Source organism: Haliotis rufescens, unplaced genomic scaffold (genome assembly GCF_023055435.1).
Source record: "Haliotis rufescens isolate VD_foot unplaced genomic scaffold, xgHalRufe1.0.p SCAF_9, whole genome shotgun sequence".
NCBI classification, from domain to species: Eukaryota; Metazoa; Mollusca; class Gastropoda; order Lepetellida; family Haliotidae; genus Haliotis; species Haliotis rufescens.
The window spans coordinates 18,416,238-18,442,672 of record NW_025964383.1 but is presented as its reverse complement, the minus strand read 5'-3'; the positions used below and the strand labels follow the sequence as shown (position 1 = coordinate 18,442,672).

At 42.7% G+C, this 26,435-nt stretch overlaps 1 protein-coding gene across 1 annotated transcript in view; it reads left to right on the top strand.

Annotated features, from left to right (window-relative positions):
* Window positions 1-24,106, top strand: part of LOC124145958 — a 30,854-nt gene extending 6,748 nt beyond the window's left edge. The window contains exons 2-7 of the mRNA XM_046515949.2: window positions 3,387-3,527; window positions 10,118-10,280; window positions 11,672-11,980; window positions 12,878-13,073; window positions 14,461-14,567; window positions 22,310-24,106. Coding sequence (XP_046371905.1) covers window positions 3,387-3,527; window positions 10,118-10,280; window positions 11,672-11,980; window positions 12,878-13,073; window positions 14,461-14,567; window positions 22,310-22,621 — 1,228 coding nt within the window. The 3' untranslated portion in view covers window positions 22,622-24,106. The remainder of the gene's footprint in view (window positions 1-3,386; window positions 3,528-10,117; window positions 10,281-11,671; window positions 11,981-12,877; window positions 13,074-14,460; window positions 14,568-22,309) is intronic.
* The last annotated feature ends 2,329 nt before the right edge of the window (window positions 24,107-26,435 follow it).

Genomic DNA, 26,435 nt, shown 5'->3' with positions numbered 1-26,435 from the left:
TTGGGCACGCCAGAAACCTATGATTGTGGGTTCGAATCCCGGTTCGCCGCGATCATGTTTCTAGGTTTGTCAGCACCATACCCGTGCTCGTGGGTTTCGCCGAAGTGTTAAACGTCTGGGACCTGCATCAATTCGGGCTTTCCTCCCACATTAAGATGACACGCCGTGATATAACTAATACTGTTAAAAAAACGGCGTTAAAACCAACTCACTCACTCACTCACTCATTTTAGACACGTCACCCAGACACATTCCGGATTCCCAGATTCGCAAATTCCCAGATTCGCAAATTCCCAGATTCGCAGATTCGTGCCTTGGACTTTATTGAATATGATAATGTCGGGACAAATATGTCGTTGAATGTACAATATATACGCTTTCACGCTCTATATTTTTCAGGTTTCTATTTACCACTATCTAAATATGATTTAATAAGGAAACAAACTTTAAGAAATTCATCCGAGGTATATTTAAGACAAGTTTCATGTCAGCGTGACAGTTGTGTATGACAATACGTCAGTGCCATCGCTCTCTTTGCTGTCGCTTGTCGGTTCTAGTCTTTACATATATAATAACTGTATGCAGGCAACCTTTACAGTATATTGCCGAGACTCACGCTTAGTCTCTGAAAATACATAATTATGATAGAACCAAATAACTCCATTTAAATTGTAAAGGAGGCCGTGTAAGAAGGGAGATTCTAAACCCAGAAAATCTAGACTTGCTTCATTTAGGACTTTTGCATTACGGACAGGACTGGGCGGAAGGGAAAATAATGTGGTTCAGGGACTGTGAGACAGGCTATATATTACGAGAAAACATGGCGCTCCACGACGCGTGTTCTACAGAATCAGTCAATGAATTTGAAATCTCATTCATTAAAATTAATTTCCCAAGACACATCATCAACAACTGGAGTGTAATTTTAAAATCATTCTACCTACATTTCTAATTAATCAACGCAATTCAAGAGCCGTCATAGCAAGCATAGAGCACGAGTCACAGCAAAACGCTGAAGGAAATTAAATAACCGACACGTCTTAAGTTACAGATCATTAAGGGACCTGAACCTACATCACATGACCTCGCAGTCACGTGGTCCGCGTAGACAGGCGGAGTTTACCGACGTGCCTCGCCTCAGTTTTATATCTCAAGTATTACAGGAGATATATATGATCTCTCAGACCCCAGTGTCACGAAAACAATGAAAATCTGCCCTGGTATGCCTTAATGGTTTAGAACTCGCCCGGGATGGAGAGTCTAGAACTGTCTAAGCCCTGACAGTCAATTAACTTAAACGCTTGGACGTTGCGTCATTCATTCGACTTCATTCGCGTATTAACTTGATTTCTGAGAATACCTCGGATTTGAATTTTTTGGTGTCACGTATGAGATAATAATTAAATGACGTAGCCAAACCGGATCTTTATTTCCCAACGGATGTGACTTGAATAACTATAGAATATAGGAAATACCGTCAACGAGGTCAAAATTTCTCACGCCATATTTATAACAAAATGGTGGGTGGGGAAAGCCGTGACCCTTTTCCAGATCCGACATCGCAGTTAAATTTATTTCAGTTTAATCACCAGTTGTCATAATAGTCGTTATTAAGTCATAAACGCGTTTAGTCCTTTTCAATGTATGATTAATGCTTGCAATAGAAACTCATTTTCTGTTTGCGAAACGAAAATCGCAAATGAAACCGAACTACGCATATTCCTAAAACATTCTCACAGCAAATTGTTTCTCGTCAGTGCTATGTTATCACAAGCTTTGATGCTGACTGTGCGTGCGTGATCCCAGCTATTATGATAAAGCTCTGAAAGTATTGATGCTATAAAGGCTAGGGGTTAGTGTTTATAAAATTCGTCATCCTCATCCTGAATGTGTGACGTAGCCTTGCTCCAAGGCTGTACTCAAAGAAAAGTCCAAGGATGTGTAGTAATTCTATCCTCCTAATAGGCAAGTCTAGTTATGCGGACCCCAGTCTCTTATAGGGACGACTTGTTTCTTATTATTTACATAATCTAGAAATTATGATTCAAACAAATAATTATTGCCTTAGAGACTTGTGCAAGTCTGTGTGTGACACAGTGCAGCTAGAGATGCATATGGGGACAGGCGAGGGTCGAAGTTCTGTGGAGTGTACGAGTTGGCGTTCTCACTGACAGACACCTCATAACGTGACAGGAGCCGTTTCCACTTAAGCCACACGGCCTCCCCGACAGCAAATAAATACACCTCTGAATTTAAAGGCTTGCAAATGGTTGTAATAGAATGGTTTAAATACAGAGCTTTGAAGATTCCCAAATGGATATCGCTTATTCAACCTTCGCATTTAGATCAACGTGTGAATATAATTAGTTCGGGGATTCAGCGAGTTGAAAAGATAGGACCTTCAACAATCGTTCTGTTTCTAATTTTATGGTTTGTTATGAGTCGATGAGTACGCCCCGTTGTCATGATGAGAGAATGAGATATGTGTTTATTAGCTCAATAGGGTTGATTATTAAAACATGTCAGGTGCTCTGCGGCATTGCTATCAACAGGCTGCTACTAGCTGTGATGGAAAGGTCAGAATCCCCGATGTCGATAAACAAAATTAACGGGTTTTTTTTTTGTATTATAAGCTTTCTAATAAATCCATACATTTGCAGGCGGCGATTTTCTGGAGCGCTTATTCAAAATTCTTTCAGCGGCGGGGAGGTCGGGTAGCTAAGTGGTTAAAGCGTTCGCTCGTCACGCCGAAGGCCTGGGTTCGATTCCTAACATGGTACAATGTGTGAAGCCCATTTGTGGTGCCCCCGCCGTGATATTGCTGGAATATTGCTAAAAGCGGCGTAAAACCTCACTCACTCACTCTTTTAGTGGCCACAATTTTATGGTCCAGGAATTTCAGTTGAGATAAAAACGTATTCAACAGATCCAACTCTGTTTGACCGATCTTGTGTGACGTAATGTGCACTACACAAAAACATATTCTGAATTATTTTTATAATTTTTAATTAGTTATTTTCTTAGTTCTTAGCTCCTACCTGAAATGGCACATATTTCGAAAATCCACATTTAAACAAGGCCTTTTGTGACAGTAGTATTATTTGAACTCATTTGAATATATTTTGTACATATATGTTAAACGATGCTACAAAACATGTATTGACTCACGAATGATGAACGTGTTGATGTAAAGGTAGTCGTTAAGACACTCGCACTTAATAACCAGTCAAATCATGGCGCGGGGCAGAACAAATCCTCAGATAGACTTAAAAGTCCCGTATTTATGCCCAGTTGCCAAATAAAGATGTTAATTTTAATTTAAGAAAGACATTTTTTACACAGAGCCTATCTGCACTTTTGACAAAAATTGTTTCTATTAAATTCAGGGCCGCCTCGGGAATGATGGACATAACGGCCTTTGAGTACATTCGGAAGTTCTCGGATCACCTCGATCTCGGCGAGTGCCCACGGCGGGAAGTTCCGATTAGCAACGGCAAGGGAAGTCACGGGATGGAGCGTCTCCGATGGTAAGTCACCCAACCCATGTAACGAAATGTGATCTTTTGCGTCGTAGGAAGTGGTTATCAAACAGTGACATGCATATATATATACCGACATTGCCACGGGACTGTCTGGTTCGACCATTCAATGGGCCCTGTCTCCAAAGGCGTTGACAAATTGCGAGAAGCTAGTGCTTCAGGTCGCTAGGAAGGGCGTTACATCTCTTTCTCCATGCGGGTGTTGCCCATGACCTTGTGCCAGTCCTTCATCCTTTGATAATAAGGTCAAGGTCATCTGGAAAATATACTTGTGACATGAAACATCCTTCACAGGTACATCGGACCCGTGAAGATCCGGGTTAGAAGAGGTCTTCAGCAAACAATGCTTGTCGTAAGAGGCGAGTAACGGGATCGGGTGGTCAGGCTCGCTGACTTGGTTGATGCATGTCATCTTATCCCAATTGCCTAGATCGATGCTCATTGCGTGGATCGATCACTGGATTGCCTGGTCCAGACTCGATTAATTACTGACAGGCGTCATATAGCTGGAATATTGCTGTGTTCAGCGTTAAACAACAAACCACATGAAGATCGTTTCTACTTAATTTCGGGGCGGTCGGGTAGCTAAGTGGTTAAAACGTTCGCTCGTCACGCCGAAGACCCGGGTTCGATTCCCGACATAGGTACAATATGTGAAGCCCATTTGTGGTGTTCCCCGCCGTGATATTGTTGGAATGTTGCTAAGAGCGGCGTAAAACACTACTCACTCGCTTGCTCACTCACTCTTGCACTCACGAGTCCCGAAGGTGCGTGGAGTGTGTATACTCAGTATACTACAGTCAGCAATTTGTCAGATATGTCTCAGCGGTCTGTAAATAATAGGTTGGTTGATTCTACAGCAACATCATGGCGGGGGGACACCAGAACTGGTCTTCCCACATTGTTACCATGTAGGGAATCGAACCAAGGTCTTTGTCGAGACGAGCGAACGCATTAACCACTAGACTACCCCAACGCCCCAGTTGATATTTTGAGAACAAACACTTATCAACCAAATCGACGAGCCTGGTGGTAGATTGTAAATGATAACAGCATAGGGCAATCCTGGGCCGATAAAAAAATAAATATATAGTGAGGGGTATATTTTGTATCGGCTCAGTATTGTTTCTTAGTTCAATCTACCATCAAGTTACTATGACCATACATATTGTAAGTATACTGCCGGGCAAAAGAAAGTATACACCTGAAAATTGAATTTGACCAAAAACTTACAAACGTTTCAAAACGTTACTAGGCTGAAAACAGTAACTGCAAAACACGGCAAACTCAAAGTCGAAAACACATCTTTGATACCCTTATCAAATACATCACCGTCGATTAACCATTTATGGTTTGTTTTATTGTTTAGCCACTATCTTTTGTCCAGCAGTGTATCTCTGTTCAGTGATCTCCGGTCAATGATGTTTTTAAAATATATGAATATAGGTTCGCATAACGATACCGAAAACGATAAAAAAAAAATATCGTGAGGTTTTCGATATGACCTAATAGTAGATGATATGTAACGGAGACATGCAAGGACGGGAATCTGTTTTACATTTCAAGCTAATCGCCGAAAAGTAACCATATGTGTTATCTCTCGAGAAAATAGACCGTTATTTCAACAGTAACGGAAGTTGGATTCGACGATAATATAAGTTAAGGTTTTTCTAGATTCTGAGGCTGCCAACACGAGATGCTATTTCATTATCACCCTTTGCCAGGTTGATTTCGTTCCAACCGGAAGTCAACCGCCCCGCATCTTGTGTGATATAACACAAGCCAGTGTGAATATCAAATCTAGTCGAGATAAATACCTATTTCTTTATCGAGTTCGTGATTTACTAAGCGTTTCCACAGGGTTGATAGTTCCCCTGAGATGTCCCAACCTGCCTGTGTGGTTCATCAGGGGAGGTGGCAACACACACCTTCCTATCAGACGGAGGCGCTGGCACGGAAGCGCCCCAGATAAAACATAGTTCCATTCATTCAAACCTATCATGGTGTGACGCCAGCGTTGTGAAACGGTGCCGCTGTGGAAGCTACTAGAAAACTTAGTCCCGAGACATTTCATAATTATACATCCATTCAAGACGTAATACACACTGCTGCCTTGACATTTGTGGCGCGGATGAATTTGCCAGTCAAGATAGCGTAGACTTTTGGCGTGGTTGGGTCCAGACGCGAAACTTACACAGGGTTGTTTAAGAGAAACCAGTCACATGACCGATATTGACTGATAATCAGGGGTCTTAAGGCATCAAGCATTACCCATTATCCAACTGTCCAATGGGTAATGCTAAAGCGGGTAGCACAGTGGTTAAAGCGTTTGCACGTCGCGCTGAAGTAACGGGTTCGATCTTATGCTTACATTATGAGAAGACCATCATTGGTGTCCCCTGTCATGCTGTGGCATGGGTATTGTTTGTTTGTTGTTAAACGCCGCACTCAGCAATATTCCAGCTATATGACGGCGTCTTTTAATAATCGAGTCCGACCCGCTGATCCCGTTAGTCGCCTCTTATGCCAAGCACAGTCCTCTTTTATGGCACGTATAGTCGCTGAAGACCTATTCTTACCCGGATCTTCCCGGGTCGTCATGGATATTGTAATGCTAGTGATAAAACTCGCTCATTTGGGGCGGGAGTGTAAGAAAAGCATGGAGAAATACTCAACTGTAATGTAACATTATCAAACCGATAGTGAGTGAGTGAGTTGGACTTAACGCCGCTTTGGGCAGTTTTTCAGTTACATCACGGCGTGTCAGCTTGATGTGGGAGGAAATCACCAAGTGATGCAGGCCTCAGACGTTCACCACTTTGGTGAAACCCGCGAACACAGGCATGGTGCTGATAAACAAAAAAAACAAATAAGGGCGAACTGGTATTCTAACCCACGATCATAGGTTCCTAGCGTGCGAAAGGGACGCAACTCTGTCTAGCGAATTCCGGCGTCTTCGATATAATGACATGCGATCGACCAAACCTAAACACCCGATCCATTTTGTCGCCTCTTACTACAAATATGGGCTGCTGGTCCCTGTATTCATACCCGGAATCTACACGGTGTGGACGAAGATGCGTTTCTACCTATATACACAGCCGGACAAAAGAAAATATACACCCATGTTTAATAGTGGCTAAAACGAAACAAACAAGAAATGGTTATTCGACGGTGATTATTTCATACGGGTATCATAGTCGTGTTCTGGGTCTTAATTTTGCAGTGACCGCCTCCGTGGTCTTGTGGTAGAGCGTCCGCCCGGAGAGCGGAAGGTCCGGGGTTCGATCCCGGGCCGCGTCATACAAAAAGACGTTAAAAGATGGTACTTGTTGTTACCCTGTCTGGCGCTCGGCATTAAGGGGCTAAAACAAGGACTGGTCGGCTCGGAGTCAGTATTCTGTGTCTGAGTGGGGTATTCATGTTAAACTGCGGCATGGTATCTCAGTGAGCTAGCACTATAAATCGGCATCAGTCCGGACTAGTACAAGCAGCCACACACACACATACACGTGCATGCACGTCGCTATATAAGTGCAATAATCTTGGACGCGACGTTAAACCCAATTTCACCTCACCTTAATTTTGCAGTGTTTCGGGGGACTGTTTTCAGCTTAGTAACGTTTTGAAAACGTTTCTATTTTTATGGTCAAATCTAATTTTCAGGTGTATCCTTTTCCCCCCGTTATTTTATATTCTTTGAACTAACTGAAAAACTGTGCATACACAATGTCATTTAGAAAGTTGTCAAATGTAACGCATGTTATATTTGGGATAACTCTGCCTTTGTAAAGTACAAATTCTTGTACTTTTGGGGGTTAGGTCCTATCCGGGATTCGAACCCACTCTCTCAGAGTGAGGCATCAAGTAGCCATCACATAAATTTAGCGATCTAACCTACTCAGCCACTAAGGCTTTCGCTTTAAAAAAAATTCCTGTCATGTCATGTTCTGCTAAAGAACGAATTATTCCGAGTTCGTCTCTTCTGTAGGATGTAGAATTAGTCGGTCGAATGGTTGTAAACCTGTTCTGCGATCACAGAGATGTCAAATACACATCTCCCTGTCTTCAAGTGTATTGGATGGATTACTCATTTGCTGAATTCCTCGGCGGTTATTTGAGTCAACACCACCTTCTCGTGGTAACTGATGTCGACGTAGCTCGCCATAATACTATAAAATGACGTACCCTATTTCCAAAGCGTGCCATTATTAGGCTAAGTTACCATCACGCTCTTAACACCTAGCCACGCCATCGCTCATCATTACCAGTAAACGTTGTAGTCCAACCACGCACAAATGTTTCCACAATCATGACACAGATTTACCGCCTTCTACTAAGTACCCATCCAAGGCACAATGCACGTGTGCGCGTTCCACCAGCCTGTTTACAGCCCAATTCCTCCGCCACCCGGTGAGATAGTCCCTTATAGTAGCCAAACAACTCACATTAACGTCCGGACTCTTTACTTTCTCGGATGTGATATAACCTTCCAAGCTAGACCTGATCACTTCCGTATGTCCTTCCACCATCCCTTCACACCAGGGAGGTGAAGCGCCAGGGTACATAGTTTCCGGCGAATTCAGGAAGATGGTTAAGACGTATGCCAAACGGTTTATGATAGAGCAATTTATTGTTTTAAGATTATGTCTTAACCATCAAGTCAACCTTGATACGGATTCCTGAGGACTATATGCGTTATTTCCGTTTTGAAAAAGCGTAAATCTTCCTACTTTATATTGCGAGGGATTGCAGAATAATTTAACAGAGAGCTTATTGGTGTCGGTGTGTTAGCACGTAAGTAGAGATGGTATCTGGCAGAGGATGGGGATGAAGCGCTTCATTACAGCCTCAGAAGCCGCGAACAGGCATACTCCACGCACATAGACTATCTATGATCAGGTACAATCTTAAGACAGTAATTTGTGGTTAATGACAAATGTGTTTATTGTGTTTAATTTGTCTGAGGTTAGAAAACATTGTAATTTCAAAATGAACAGCACACGAGCGCCGGTGTCTTGTGAGAGTAGATGAGGGGATGGGGGTGAAGGAGGAGGGGGTTGCGGGGGAAATCTTATAGACTAAGATCTCGTCTCTGAAATGAACATATCTCACAGAAAAAAAGACAGTTGTTAATTTATCTTTGTAAACATATACTAAAAAGGAGCCCAGAGACTCCCTTCATTTTCAGATACTGCTCTAATCTAGATTGGTTGGTTGGTTGGTTTGTTGTTTAACGCCGCACTCAGCAATATTCAAGCTATATGACCGCGGTCCTTAAATAATCGAGTCTGGACCAGACAATCCAGTGATTAATATCACGAGCATCGATCCAAGCAATTTGGATCGATGACATGCATCAACCAAGTCAGCGAGCTTGACCACCCGATCCCGTTAGTCGCCTCTTACGACAAGCATAGTCGCCTTTTACGGCAAGCATGGGTTGCTGAAGACGTATTCTACCCCGGATCTTCACGGGTCCTGTAATCTAGACTTGCATGGGCTTCATTGGATATGTTTGTTCCAGGGTCTGAATGACAGACTATAGGCCTGATAGAAATACGCAGTGCCTTAAGAGTTACATCTTCCGAGACAAGCGTGTCCACTAGCCTATACGTCTAAAGTCTTAAACTAGGCGAGTGAAAATGCTTGCCTCGTGAGGGAAGATGAAAGAATTAAACCAAAACTGTATGTCTCAAATGGACCAAAATTCAAAGTCAAGTGCGCAATATTGTTTAATTTGTACACAATACTTGACATCTCGGTGGATCGTTACACTGTGACATATGGTAATTGTATTATGAACAACAGTTTGATAACTAGGAAGGAGTGAGTGAGTGAGTTGGGTTTAACGTCGCTTTGGACAGTATTTCACGCACACCATGGCGAATTACACTTGATGCGGGAGGAATGGATGCATGTTTAAGACATTTACCACTTTGGTGATACAATACCGACGGGTATGGTGCTGACAAATCTGTACGGAAGCCTTTTAGGGCCGTTTGTTTTCTTTCTTTTTTCTTGAAATTTCAAGATATTAACTTGAAATTTCAAGATGTTATATGAAATTTCAAGATACTACGTTGAAATTTCAAGAAGGATCTTGAGATTTCAAGATAATAAGTTGAAATTTTAAAATTGTAACTTGAAATTTCAAATTGCCATGTTGAAATTTCAAGATACAAAAGTTGAAATTTTGAAGATAATGATCTTGAAATTTCAAGATAAAAGATAAAATTTCTTAGTATCTGGAAATTTCCTGTTAGTATCTTGAAGTTTTAACTTAGTGTCTTGAAATTTCAACTTAGTATCTTGAAATTTCAACTTAGTATCTTGAAATTTCAACGTAGTATCTTGAAATTTCAAGAAGAAGAAAAGAATGGCACTAAAAGGTTTCCATACTTCCGTTAATCTGATAACATATTTAGAATTTCGAACCCACAATTATTGGTACCTACACAACAAATGGGCGAAACTCATTGATAACGATTGATAAATAAGTATTTGTGACATAAATAACCTGAATAGAGTAGGAACTGAAATGTTTTGAATGTTAAATAACTGCTTTTTGGGTTCAGCTCTCGAAGGAAATTCGGCAATGTGACATCGCTGACCCGACCCGTCCACAGCAAGAGGAACGCCCCAATCTCCACCCCCAACGACATCATCGCCTACCTAGGTCTCTGTGGGGGAGAAGCGGCGTCGTTCCTAGGGATCCTGAACAACGGCGACTGTGTGGCAGTGAGTACGCATGAAGAACACGAGGAGTGAGTGAGTGAGTTGGGTTTAACGCCGCTCAGAACAGTATTACAGTTATATCACGGCGTGTCAGCTTAATGTGGGAGGAAAGCCCGAAGTGATGCAGGTCTCAGACGTTTACCACTTCGGTGAAACCCACGAGCACGGGTATGGTCCTGACAAACCTAGAAATATAATCACGGCGAACCGGGATTCGAACCCACAATCATAGGTTCTGGCGTGCCCAAGGGGCGCAAATCGTTTTAGCGAATTGTGTCGCCTTATGCCCCCAGACCAAAATGAACAGTTTACTAACGGTGAACGCTCCTTACTCCGTACCCCGTCAATCGGGATACCCCACCTTCAAGGATAGTACTGATAAGAATGCTTACTCGTTTATCTAGAAATCGATCAATCGGGAAGATTAGCGGGGTTTCACTATATCACAATAGATAAAACCAATATTGTTGTTTGATTGCAATACTTGAACCATCGTTGCAGTAGTATTTTGCAATAGTCGGCTGGTTACCTTTTCATTCTAACTTTATACGTTGCCTGGCTTTATGTGACATGGAGACCGCCTCCACGGTCTAGACGATAGAGCGTATGCTCGGAGAGCGGGAGATTGGGGCTCGATCCTGCGGCTAACTCCGTCGGGTCCAAATGAAACTTGAACATTTGAAACCTACGGCTAACCCCGTCGGATCCAAATGAAACTTGAACATTTGAAACCTGCGGCTACCCCGTCGGATCTAAATGAAACTTGAACATTTGCAACCTGCGGCTAATCCCGTCGGATCCAAATGAAACTTGAACATTTGAAACCTACGGCTAACCCCGTCGGATCCAAATGAAACTTCAACATTTGAAACCTACGACTAATCCCGTCGGATCCAAATGAAACTTCAACATTTGAAACCTACGGCTAACCCCGTTGGATCCAAATGAAACTTGAACATTTGAAACCTTCGGCTAACCCCGTCGGATCCAAATAAAGGTTACATTTGAAACCTACGTCTAACCCCGTCGGATCCTAATGAAACTTGAACATTTGAAACCTACGGCTAATCCCGTCGGATCCAAATGAAACTTACATTTGAAAACTACGGCTAACCCCGTCTGATCCAAATGAAAGTTACATTTGAAAACTGGGGCTAACCCCGTCTGATCCAAATGAAACTTACATTTGAAAACTACGGCTAACCCCGTCTGATCCAAATGAAAGTTACATTTGAAACCTACGGCTAATCCCATCGGATCCAAATGAAACTTGAACATTTGAAACCTACGGCTCATCCCGTAGGATCCAAATGAAACTTGAAAATTTGAAACCTACGGCTAGCGGCGGCCAAACAAATAAACAAACAAACAAACAAAACATCTTCTACTTTCAGATTGAGATCGCAAGCAAGTTGACGTTCAACGAGAAGACAATGATCCGGGCTTATGTTGAGTATTACAGAAAGAGCCTGGATATTTTAGAAAATAACATATGGCCAAGTAACGACATTGAGTCCAAGAATGATGGGAAATATTACCTGAAGAACATCAGCTACGGCACCTTGGAGATCATCATAGTTCAGTTCCGGTTTCGGACGCGGAAGGAGACAATGAAAGCGAAGGAAATTAGGTCGCCGAATTCACTGATGTCCGTTTACATGGAGACAGTGCGGAGAGAAGTTGGGACGCTAGCTAACCTACTCGTGAGTAACGTGTATACATTCCAGTATCTTCTTTAATGATGGTAAACGTACCTGTCTGTCCAAACTGTCCGCCATTGTATGTTTAGGGTTAACGGCCATTTGGCCATATTTGTTTAAACTTGGTGTACAAATCCGCCGAAGCCAATAAATTGAAATTTGAAAAAAATAAAAAAATTGAAAATCAATGGGTATATTATTCCAACAACGAGACATAAGTACGATGTTTGCAACAACAGCTCATTTACTGCCGCTATCAATTTAAAAATATTATTTAAAATAATATTAATACCTGTTTAAAATTGGTCTTATAAACTACCGCCCCGTGCTATTTGTTTTCATTTTTATTCTCAAAATATATTTGAAATCGAAATATGGAAAAATACATAATCGACCCACAGACTTGAATTTCTTTGGTCAAAATCAGAAAAGGTCTGTTCTCATTCAATGCGAGTGATAAGCGACAACTTTCTCTCATTGTCTGGCTTATTATCAGAAAACAATTTGAGTGGTATAGCTTAAAGATAGTCATCGATCAAACTTTACAAAACGCTGCAGCGATTAGAACGGGGCTTACATTACCGGCGATCTTCGAGGGATTTCTGCAAACATCCTAATTCGTGGTAATGGTACTGCTATGGTGTACCGGGTGGGACTTCTGTTGTTACATCATTTGCGTCTAGAATACGTCTTCCAGCCTTCGCTCGGAAACCTGCGGGCGACGGTGGCTTAGCCAAGTGGTTAAAGCATTTGCACGTTGGCAAGGCCTGGGTTCGATTCTCCACATGGATTCCATACGTGAAGCCCATTTCTGGTGTCCCCCGTCTAGAATATTGCTAAGAGCGGCGTAAAAGACATACTCACTCACTCACACGTACATTATGAGAATTCGTCTTCCAGATAATCAGATTGTCAACGGCAGGGAAGGGTCACTACCACAGCAAGACATTCAAGAGTGGACAGTATGCGCATGCCTTGCGGTACGTCCAGATCATGGAGGGGGAAATTAAGCATTTACGTGACGACATCGACCATGACAAGGTTGCGCCCCACCTACGATACAGCCTCTACCCATTTGAAACTCAGCAAAAAGCTCGTAAGTACCTTACTGTACGCCTGGGGTGTTGCCATGGCAACTGCAATAGAGTTCTCTGATGCAAGAGGTGTGGCACACATATCACAATGGAATTTTCAAATGGACCCCTTTTTAGTTCATTTTATGTGCTTGGATATATATTCAGCAAATTTGCCTTGCTATACATTTTTCTCATTTCACTTGCGCCGAGCAGAATCTCCTGCTTGCGCCGAGCAGGATCTCCTGAATTTATTATTATGATCCTTAGTCTGTTTTGCTCACTCACTCTCTCACTCACTCACTCACTCACTCGAAGTGACCACATGGATCGGGGGTCGATGGGGTGGTTTGGTTGACTGCCTGTCATAGTACCCTAACAAGAAGGTTGCTCATGATATCAACCACTTGTTCGTTCTGACCGCACTAGATTATTTACAAGAAATCGGGATGCAGCTGGAATAATTCCGACTGCAGCTTAAACAACAAACAGAAGCATTCATTCATTCCGGCGACATCCCCCATACATCCCTGAATATCTAGGGTATTATTCTTCTATTCCATAGTATTATTTACCATGGCCCTAATCGAAACCATAGTTTATTTCCAAAATCACGTCACCATCCCTTTCTCGTTTATCACTTACTTAGCACAGAATTCTTCTCGTTCGTGGGTGTTATTTGATTGGACGGCTATTTCGAGTGTCCTGTCCTTCGGACCAGACTGAAAACAAAGCAATGGTTGCAAATGGCTCCAGGGTATGCTTCACCCGAGAATGGATGCACAATAAATACCCTTGATACTCGAGGATGATGCACAGGCACATTTAGCTCCTTACTTCATAGAGCGCCTCCGGGGTCTAATGGATGAGCATCTGCCCGGAGAGCGGAATGTCGGTGGTTCGATTCCCGACCGCGTCAAACCAAAAGACGTTCAAAGATGGTACTTGTTCTTACCCTGCCTGGCGCTCGGGACACACACACACACACGCATACACACACGTCGCTATATTAGTGCAATTATCTTGACCGCTACATTGAACCCCATTTCACCTCACCCAGATAGCACAGTGCTGTTACACAAGTTAATATTGTTCAAAGAAACCGAGAAACCTAACTAAATCGTTCAGTAATCTACCGTCGGAGATCCGGGGTAGAATAGGTCTTCAGCAACCCATGCTTGCCGTAAAAGGCGACAATGCTTGTCGTAAGAGCCGACTAACGGGATCGGGTGGTCAGGCTCGCTGGCTTGGCCGATGCATGTCATCGGATCCCAATTGTGTGGTTCGGTGCTGATGATGTCAGTCGCTGGATTGTCTGGTCCAGACTCGATTATTTACAGACCGCCGTCATATAGCTGAACCATTTAACAACAACCAACATTTCACTAATCTGATGTTGTACATTTGTAGAGAGTCGTCTCGCTCATCGGCAGAGTCTTGAGATGTGGGAAAAGACTTCCGTTCTGGAGGTGACTCTCAGACAGTCCACGAAGATAGGGAAGAAAGCAACCAAACGGGTAAGGTTTATCATTTTGCGATCATTTGTTTTGGTGTATTTCTTTAAACTAGATGTCGGATTGACTTCATCTTCCCGAGGCAAGAGAGTTAACTGACTTTTAAAGTCCAGTTTCCACCCTTGCCGAACTAGGCTGGAATTACTGAGCTCGATCGTAGCGCCACCACTGGCTATTACCAGTTATGTTCCCGTTTAGCATCTCCTATGGACCAGTCAGATTCCACCTCTCGTGTCACTTGCGTTTGCTTCACACAAAATTGTGGCGCCCAGTCAGGACGATCTGATCTGTAATCAAGATCTATATTGTGATAAAACGGGTTTTACATTGCAAAATGCATCAAATCACGTGAGCACCTTAAAAACATGAAAGATTTGGAAATATCTGCTGACAACGAGTTGGTGGTGCACATACTTTGCAAATCCTGCAAATCGACCGAAATCTGCACGACAGAACCGGATTTCGATTTCGGTGCGCGATTTTGATTGGACTATGCATAGACTCAGTAAGGATAAATGCCTATCAAAGAAGTTATGCATAGACATGTTAGTCCAGCCAAAATGTAACTCTATCATTCCAGCCTAGTTCGGCAAGGTTGGAAACTGGAATTTTATAGTCAGTTAACTCTCTTGCCTCGGGAAGATGAAGTCAATCCGACATCTAGTTTAAAGAAATACACCAAAAAAATTGTCATATGTGTTCCTCATAAGTGTTCCTCATAATAAAGAAGTTGACATCCATAAATTCTCTTTCTTTGGGTTGACTCTTAATTAAGTCTGACCAAGGTTATTTCGTTTCGCTAGTCCACTCTTCCCCTGGTTAAGATATGGCGGGACTCGCATCAGCTATTCCCTGAGTGAAAGATAAGCCCTTCCTACATACGCAGTTAAGCCATTGCCAACAGCTAAAAAACGTTTCTACGCAAGGAAAGATCTAAACACGATATGAGGAAACGGTGTGTCTATCACCTGGTTAATAAAAACAATGCTGCTCTGCGTACATCGATGCTCATGATGTCAATCACGGGATTGTCTAGCCCGGACTTGATTATTTACATACCACTGTCATATAGCTGGAATATTGCTGAGTGCGGCGTTAAATAACAAACACAAGAAAAAAGATGAACTTTTCCGGCCGACCCTATTTTCAAACCAGTGAAAGTTGCATAATTGAAATTCGCTTTTAATGCTCGCCTTGGCGGCCATTTTAAAATATTGTTTTGATGCATTAATCAACTGTACACAAGAGGAAGTCAATGTCCGTCCTTGATTTCTTTAGTCTATATTCTGTATTATGTGTTCTATATTAATACGATCGATTCGTGTTCATCATTATTTTTTAAACTGCCAGGGGGAAGAAAGAACACACTGATGATGGTGGGGCTAAAATGAAACAAACAAGAAATAGTTATTCGATGGTGATGTATTTGATATGGGTATCATTGTTGAGTTAAGGACCTTAAGGTTTGGGTGACAACTTTCAGCCCTTAGTCCATGGTAACGTTTTGATAACGTTTTGATAATTGTTTGGTCAAATCCAATTCTGAAGTGTTAACTTTCTTATGCCAGTTTTTTCGTCTTTTTCTCATACTGTCTAGACACAATTTAGTAAGACCATGTGGTTAACGTTGACTTATTTTGAGACTTTACCGTATATACCAATAATAATGATAATAAATGTGTAATAATGATAATTAATGTATGATGATAATAATTATAATAAATGTACGATGATGTTGATGATAATGTTGATAATTAATGTATGATGGAGATAATTATAATAAATGTATGATAATAATAATAATAATAATAATAATAATAATATATGATGATGATGATGATAACACGAATAATAATTAATGGCATGATGTTATTAAATATCCTCCCATGAACTATGCGAAATACAGAAATATCTCTGGAATAAAAAAGGAATGTCATTTCATTGCAATGAAAATGTTACAGTTAATTCACACTAGAAGAACGGAAACGTTCGCACCTAAAACCACCTGTTACGAAGCAGGTTATGACCACTGAGTGGTTTATCAATTCAAATAGCAGTCACACAGGTGCAAATCAACTAGAAATGGCAGATGTTACTTTTTTTTGTCTTAAGTACATTATTTCATGTTACATTAAAATTAAAATAAATCTCCCGAAAACTTCTAAAGGGATACTAATACAGATAACTGGCGTGCATGTGGGTCGTTCAAAACTCCGCACACCACCCTCCGCCATGTGTGGAGCAAATTGCTTCCTGTTGTCGCTATTTCATGTTTGCTCAAAACAAACATTGAGGCTATCATTTCAGTAAATAGTTTATATAAGAATCTCCAACCGAGTGTAGGATATCAACCTACATCCTCCGTGGTTGATGCTGATACAGATATGTTTGACACGTGACCACTCATGTGATTTATAACGCCTTAGACAGTAGACAGCAAGCCTCATCAGTGTCCCAGTATCTGATAGGCGGACATATTTCGGGGACTTTATCAAGAAACATTTTCGGGAATTCCTGGTATCTTATCAAATCCCATTTTCGTTTCGGATAACGGAATGGACAGGGTTATTCATTGGTCCGACGCCAGAAATTGGTCTACGTTATCAATTCATTCGTAAATCGGAAGCCTTGACCCTGTTGTGTAAAAATGATATTTTGGATTTTGAGGGAGTCCCTGAATACGAAAACACGGGAAGACACATTATGGGAGTTTATCTGGAAGACATTGCCTTATTAAATGTCTGGAAGAACATGTTCCTGGCCCGCATGCATGTATATCTATTTTAAAGACGGTGTATACACATGTAATGCGATGTGAAAAACCCTTTGATTTAATCATTGTAAGTTGGGAAAAGCGTGGGTTTATGGTTTAAATCAGATTGATAAAGCCAAGACCATTTGCAGCTTGTCTAGACGATAGTACGTCGTTTCCGAAACATTCACGGAAAAACGGCGATATTTTTGCAAACTTGATTTCGTGGGGCAGCGTGATTGCTTGGCAGTGGTGAAATTGACGCACGGTCGACGCAGAGGGGAAGAGGGGGGAGGGATCTGGCGGTCTGCCATACCACCTGCTATACGGGAACTGGGAGGGGTCAGCAAGTTCCTCACACACACCCGCGTAATAATACACACATGAAACAGTGCCGAGGAGGTAAACCGCCGGAAGGAGTGATAAGTCGGGAGATAGGGGGTGATTTTATTCAATGAAAAAAAACGTATTTACTGACTGATGCCGGTATAATCTTTAAAGTTATCGACTCTCATCTCAGACTGCATTACATTTGGCAATAAACCACGGTTACATGTGGCAAGAAATGGACGAGAACACGACTAAATAACATAGGTAGCATCTGATAGCCTACATGTTCAGGCACCACGGCTGCCGAACGTGTTGAAGCCCCACGCACGGTCCCCGGTCGCTGATTTGGCCCAGCGTTGCTGGATAGAAGGGCAATACAGATAATTTCCGGCGATATTTCACCATGGCATACGTGATTGAAAGATTGTCGATACTATAAGGAATAACAACTACCAGAGATATTTGGTTAACCATAAAATGTATGTTGACAGAATGTGACCATTAGCACTAACGGATCGGCTACAAAGAATCAAATTACCCACTGCGTGTTTAACGGCCGGTTGAGTTTGTTGTTTAACGCCGGGGGGGGGGGGGGGGGGGGGGGGAGTTAAAGTGCCTAACGTGGCTGACTGGTCTGTGTGTTGTCTTACCCCGACTGCGCAGATAATTTCTTACGCTTATCGTTTCAAATCACTGGTTTGTCTGCGCCAGTCTGGGTGATGATCTAGCTATGGCACTGACTGCAATGCTACACCAAATTCACCCACCACCTCCTAGATAATTTAATACACGTTTCGTTCCCCGACTTTATAGCACTGATTTGACTTCATTGTCGATGTATCCATAGCAGTATTGTTTTTATTAACCAGGTGATAAACACACCGTTTCCTCATTTCGTGTTTAGATCTTTCTTTGCGTAGTAACGCTTTTAGCTGCTGGCAGTGGCTTAATTGCGTATGTAGGAAGGGCTTATCAGTCACTCAGGGAATAGCTGATGCGAGTCCCGCCATGTTGTAACCTGCGTACGGCAGGACCCCTTCCCCTGTTCCGCGCCGCCCCGTACACAGATAATGTCTGGCGCCGGGCGAGAGACGCTAGTCCTGGGGGTACTGCCATGAAAACACATTGAGTTATCGTGCCCTGTCTTACATGCTCTGTGTCTTAAGTCTCAGGTACATATGCCCTAGACTGACATTTAGTTCTACAAATAAAAATAAAATTTAATGTATATAATTATGACTTTTTTGTATATATACAAAATAGAAAATAAAATCCAAATGGAGCCCAGAACAACGCTTATTTTACACCTGATGCAATTTGAAACTTGCCAAAATCTAAACTTGCCAAATCATTTACGACTTGAGCTGGATTCATTTTTTTAATTTTGTCCACAGTTCTGGTGAAGAGCCAGACTGAAACAATGGAACCAGTGGTTTTATCAGCATTAGAAATTGGCACTAGTCCTGTAGACTTTTGAGATGGAGGCACGCTATATCTTAAATTACTCCATGCATCCGTGACCTGGGTCTTCAGTCTCAGGTACAACTCTCCCCCAACCAGCAAGACCTACCCGCAATGTCCACCCCAACACCCCGGCCCCTCCCCTCGAACTACCCCTAGAACCACGTGACCCCTTTCCGATACTCGCAGCCAACCCAGCATCGTGGCTAGCACGAGTTGGCTAGAAACACGCGGCTATACCAACATCATGGCTAGACTTACTAGATTACGAGTAGACGACAAACAGGAGGCCACCTCGATACCATGAATAGAATGAGTAGACGACAAACAGGGGGCAACCCAAACTCCATGAATAGCATGAGTAGACGAAGAACAGGAGGCCACCAAAACACAATGAATGGAATGAGTAGACGACAAACAGGAGGCCACCAAACACCCTGAATAGAATGAGTAGACGACAAAGAGGGGCAACCCAAACTCCATGAATAGAATGAGTAGACGACAAAAAGGAGGCCACCAAACACCATGAATAGAATGAGTAGACGACAAACAGGGGGCAACCCAAACTCCATGAATAGAATGAGTAGACGACAATCAGGACGCCACCCAAACTCCATGAATAGCATGAGTAGACGAAGAACAGGAGGCCACCAAAACACAATGAATGGAATGAGTAGACGACAAACAGGAGGCCACCAAACACCCTGAATAGAATGAGTAGACGACAAACAGGAGGCCACCCAAACACCATGAATAGAATGAGTAGACGACAAACAGGGGGCAACCCAAACACCATGAATAGAATGAGTAGACGACAAACAGGGGGCAACCCAAACACCATGAATAGAATGAGTAGACGAAAAACAGGAGGCCACCCAAACACCATGAATAGATGAGTAGACGACAAACAGGAGGCCACACAAACACCATGAATAGATGAGCAGACGACAAACAGGAGGCCACCCAAATACCATGAATAGATGAGCAGACGACAAACAGGAGGCCACCCAAACACCATGAATAGAATGAGTAGACGACAAATAGGAGGCCTCCCAAACACCAATAATAGAATAAGTAGACGACAAACAGGAGGCCACCAAACACCAATAATAGAATGAGTAGACGACAAACAGGAGGCCACCCAAACACCATGAATAGCATGAGTAGACGACAAACAGGAGGCCTCCCTAACGCCATGAATAGCATGAGTAGACGACAAACACGCGGCTAATGGGATGCCCAGATGGTATAATTGAGTTAGGATGATCAGCAGTGAAAACAGACATGACGTCACGTGACGCCCCATGGCTTCCCTTGAGCGAGTTTCCAGATCCCGAGTTGAGTTAACTATTACCATAACAACATCCACACGTGTATCTGCTCCGGTGATGTACATTTCATTGACAGAATTCCATATCATAGCATCATTGTAACGCCGGTGGTTCTCAAAGAAGTGTAGACTCATCATTTACGGCTTGTCGTAATAGTCGGAGCCCAAACATACATGAACGATGAATCAACGATTTTTTAAAAATGTTTTCCCTGCACCTTGCGATAAGTGTGGCAATCACTAGAAAATATAACCAAACCTTATGACACATAGAGAACGCCACCTCGTTTTTTTTGTGCTATTGCATGTGTGGAGGCCTCATTGGGTGGATATGACCGCAGCATCCTCTCCACCTAGTGCATACCGAGTGACCCCTTGTTGAAAGTAGCATCGTTATCGCATCGCTTATTCTGTCTAGTCGGGGCGGTCGGGTAGCCTAGTGGTTAAAGCGTTCGCTCGTCATGCCGAAGACCCGGGTTCGATTCTCGACATGGGTACAATGTGTGAAGCCCATTTCTGGTGTCCCCGCCGTGATGTTGCCAAAAGCGGCGCAAAACCATACTCACTCACTCACTCTAAACAGTCAGGTACGATTATCAGCGATAGAAACGGACTGTTTTAGTCTACTAGTCCTTACAATATAAACAAATAGCAAAACCCTTTAAAATGGCAAATTTCAACTAGTCCTTGTGATACTTTAGCTATCGGGCGGTTTAGCAAGGGCTATAGGACCACTGCCAATTCCTAACGCTGATTATACCATTATTTCATTCTGGCTTATCACCAGACCTATGGAATAAAATTGAAAATGAATCCAACTGAAGTCCAGAATGCTTTGGTAAGATTATATTACACGGTTTTAAGTTAAGCATTGTTCTGGGCCTCATTGTAAATATATATCGTAGATTCCGGCCAGAAATGGTCCCCAATACCCCATGTTTGTCTCCCTGTGGGGATTCCGCCCAGAAATGGTCCCCAATACCCCATGTTTGTCTCCCTGTGGGGGATTCCGGGCAGAAATGGTCCCCAATACCCCATGTTTGTCTCCCTGTAGGGATTCCGCCCAGAAATGGTCCCCAGTACCCCATGTTTGTCTCCCTGTGGGGATTCCGGCCAGAAATGGTCCCCAGTTCCCCATGTTTGTCTCCCTGTGGGGGATTCCGGGCAGAAATGGTCCCCAGTTCCCCATGTTTGTCTCCCTGTGGGGGATTCCGGGCAGAAATGGTCCCCAATATACCATGTTTGTCTCCCTGTGGGGGATTCCGGGCAGAAATGGTCCCCAATATACCATGTTTGTCTCCCTGTGGGGGATTCCGGGCAGAAATGGTCCCCAGTACCCCATGTTTGTCTCCCTGTGGGGGATTCCGGGCAGAAATGGTCCCCAATACCCCATGTTTGTCTCCCTGTGGGGATTCCGGCCAGAAATGGTCCCCAGTTCCCCATGTTTGTCTCCCTGTGGGGATTCCGGGCAGAAATGGTCCCCAGTTCCCCATGTTTGTCTCCCTGTGGGGGATTCCGGGCAGAAATGGTCCCCAGTACCCCATGTTTGTCTCCCTGTGGGGATTCCGGCCAGAAATTTAATCCAGTACCCCCTTGTGGGGATTCCGGTATACTAGCACTCCACTGTCCCATGCTGTATTGTAAGGAATCACGGGATTAAACTGCACGCAGCGACGCAACGCGTTAGATTCGCACCTACGCTGAAACAGTGTTAGCCTCGAGACAAAATCGTCTATATATAATGTATAATGGAACCGATCTGTTTGTTGTAGCAAGACCGAACACATCTACCATTTGAAAGTGGATTTGATAATATCATATCATTTTGTCTGACGTTGCCTGTTATGCTGACTTGACATCTTTCTCTTTCAGTGCAGGAAAGTACACTCACAGCTCTGTAAGCGGGTTCGGGAGCTGCTCCGAACGCTGAAACGTACACAGAGAGTGGTCCATAGGTCAAGGTCACGATGGATGGAGCTGAAGGAGCCGGAGAAGGAGAAGGCGGCGAAGTCTTCAACCGACGTCAACAGGTACAGCAACGCCATGAAACGATTGGCTAGGCTGGTGAGGAAATGGTGGAAGACGGAGAAGTTTGAGAGGTTAAAGAGGAGGAAACAGCGAAAAAACCAAACAGGAGTCGAAGGCCGAAACAGGATGCTTCCTCCCAAACTGTCTAAAAACTGAGAATATGGGTAAAGGGTCATGGATCAAGGTCAAGGCCACCGTGTCATGGCGGAGCTGGCTTCGCTGTGGCACGTTTGGCAGCAGCTTCCGGTGAAACGTAGCAGTCATTGCGGCCATCGTCAAGATGTCAGTTGCTGCTTTGCCAAATGGAAATGGGGAAACATAATTAAGATACATAACATGTTAGTTTCCGTAAGGTATATAACATCAGAAATACCCTCCAATCACCGCGAGACGAGCGACCAGTGACGGTGTGAGGAGCCGTGGGAGAAAGTGGTGTTTAGAGTTGACGGCAGGCCACGTCAGGGTGTGCTTTCAGTTGGGCAGGTGGATGTGATATGTTGGTTTTCGCTGTCCATCAATAGTAATATCTTGTTACAGTTATCCAATTTGATAGTTATGGATATGATCATTTCTTAAATGTATTAGTCTCAGCTATGATGTATTATAATAAGCGTGCTGTATAATACGTAACGTCAGTTAAGCCAGGTCAAGGTCACCGCAACAGCTTGTACATATTTAAAGTGTATGTAAATAGTGTATATATTTAATACTTCGTTTCAGGTCGCAAATGTTAATAACGCACATCGCCATTACTGGTTGACGGTCAGTGTACACATCGGTTCTATGGGTAGGATACAAGTTTGATAAAGTGGAATTGTTTATAAATACGTCAATATATATACATATCGATTACTAATAGGGCCGCTTTCAGTAAAGACGAGCACAATGTCTATTCAAAGATGATAAGGGGCGGTTGGGTAACCTAGTGGTAAAAGCGTTCGCTCGTCACGCCGAAGACCCAGGTTCGATTCCCGACATGGGTACAATGGTGTCCCCCGCCGTGATATTGCTGGAATATTGCTAGAAGCGGCGAGAAACCATACTTACTCACTCACTCAAATATAATAATTTTACCTAAGTCGTATCTTTACGTGTAATTGAGCAGTCTAAAATGAATAAAATGTCTTGAATATTTCTATTGCATGTATTATGCTGATGTAATACTTTCATCAACAGAACCATAATTTTCGTCACGAGTGAAGTATTTCTAAATATATTTTGCAATATATACCGTAATATTGATGTAACATATTATTTTAGTACCAAATAAACTATATTTTGATATTAATATTAAATGAATATATAATAATTTGTCAAATGGTTCAACTATTTTATTTTCAGTGTGTTTACCGTGCGTGTTTCATAAATACCACTGTATATAGCTTGTACGTGCGTCCTGTCCGTTAAGGGGACACACGCCGGCAAATCAGTAAACACGTGTCTGAGTGAGACGTTCCTTAATGGTCATTTTAGCTGTGTCAGCAATTTGTTGAACTCATGTAAATAAGTTTGTTGATGATAATATTGATTATATTGATGATAATATATACCTCGTTGTTACTTTTCTGGTTGTAAATATATAGTTCAGGCTAGAATCTTTCTGTTATCTTCGTATTGCAAATAAATTGCGTAATTCCTTGATCAGTTGCCCTGTATATTCTGTTTTGTGAGTAAAGAAATGTGATTTTGATGTATTCCATTCGAATACACCTGTCAGGAAGGGGACCGCCTCCGTGGTCTAGTGGGTAGAGCGTCTGCCCGATGATTGGACGGGCGATGGTTCGATCCCCGGCCGTCTCATATCCAAAGAAGTCAAAAGATGGTACTTGTTGTTACCCTGTCTGGCGCTTGGCATTATGGAGATAAAACAAGCTCTGGTGTGCTCTGTCCGAATGGGGTATCCATGTTAAATTGCGGCGTGGTATCTCAGTTGGCTAGCACTAAAACACCAGCATTGGTCCTCCGGACTCGCAAACACGCACCCATGTGCGTAGCTATATGAGTGAAACAATCTTGAACGCGACATATAACCCCATTTCACCTCCTGTCTGGAAAGGCCCACGGATCGTCTAGGGTGGTGCTGTTGTTTAAACACCTTCCCGAGGCAAGGGAGTTAACTGACTATAAAAGTTATATTTTGGCTGGACTAACGAGTCTATGCATTGTCAAATCAAAATCGCGCAACGAAATCGGCATCCGGTTCGTAAACTACCGTGCAGATATCGGTCGATTGCAGGATTTGCAAAACATGTATACCGCCAACTCGGTGTCAAACGATATTTCCAATATCTTTTCATGTTTTGAATCAAGGTGCTCACTTGATTTGATGCTCTTCGCGAAGTAGGAACAGTTTAATCACACTATAGATTTTGATTATCGATGAGATCGTCTTGACAGGGCGTCGCCATTTTGTTTGAAGCAAGTGATATGAGAGCTGGAATCTGATTGGTCAATAGGATGGACATAGAAGGGACATAACTCGTAATAACCACCGGTGGTAGTACGATCGAGTCCAAAAATTCGGCAAGGGTGGAAACTGGACTTTTATAGTAGGTTACCCATGCCTCGGGAAGATGTTGTTTAAAGCGTCAACAACGGGTTTTTTATAGAGTTGTGTCCCCTTGTCGGGCCATAATTTCGTTGAGAAGACAACAGACAGAATTTATAGGGTGTGTATTTATAAAGATATGTGCGAAGAAGGTTCACGGTATGATTCGTGACCCTATGAGTCATGAGCTTTTGAAATTTTACAAAGTGCATACGCTCCTTGATACGGCATCGTTTAGACTGTCTTACAGACCCTGATACAAATATATATCAAATACAGCTCATGCAAGTCTATAATGTTTAGCAAGTCTAGATCACTGCAGTCTGAAAATGAAGAGAGTCACTAGGCTCCTTTTTATTATATTTTTATTAAGATAACTGAACAACTGTTTTTTTATGTACGATATGTTCATTTCAGAGACTAGATGTTAGTCTAGGCATCGTTATTTAACTCCATTACCGCAATAATATATCGGAGTACATTCTTATGAATTAATACACCAACCATAATAACTTGACAGTTTATTTGCTTGTGGTTTAACGTCGCACTCAGCAATATTCAAGCTATATGACTGAGGTCTGTAAATAATCGAGTCTGGACCAGGCAATCCAGTGACATCATCAGCATCAATCCACGCCATTAGGATGCGATGACATGCATCAACCAATCCTGTTAGTCGCCTCTCACGACAAGCATAGTCGCCTTTTACGGCAAGCATGGGTTGCTGAAGGCCTATTCTACCCCGGATCTTCACGGGTCTATAATAATAACTTCATAGACTGATTATTAAGGATTGGCACACGAAACTGTAGACAACAGTACGAAATCAGTGACGTCATTCATGGCAAGTCAACAAGTCCTGTCCATTTTATTTTCAGCCAATCAGGAAAGAGTAATAATCCGGCATGGTCTCATGTTTTCAGGTTTATAGAGTGAGTGAGTGAGTTTGATTTTACGCCGCTTTTAGCAATATTCCAGCAATATCACGGCGGGGGACACCAGAAATGGGCTTCACACATTGTACCCATGTCGGGAATCGAACCCGGGTCTTCGGCGTGACGAGCGAACGCTTTAACCACTAGGCTACCCGACCGCCCTTAGGTTTATAGAAACAAACACAAAAGCCATTGTTCGGATAGCCAATCAAACGCTACGGAAAGCAATTGTTGCTATATCAAAGTTATTATGAGACGGAAATGACAATTTTGAAACAAACAGGGGAAGTTCTCTTCTTGACCATCATTCAGACAAACTGCAAGTTTGCAGAGATGGATGACGAGGCGAGCGATTAAAACTAGTTTTATGTTTTTGATCTGGACCCATGTGGGAAAACGAACACGGGCTTTCTGGGTCATTAGCGAATGTTTTATCACAAGGCTACCCTACCGCCTCTATTACGCAAATAAGAACTGTCTGCAGTGA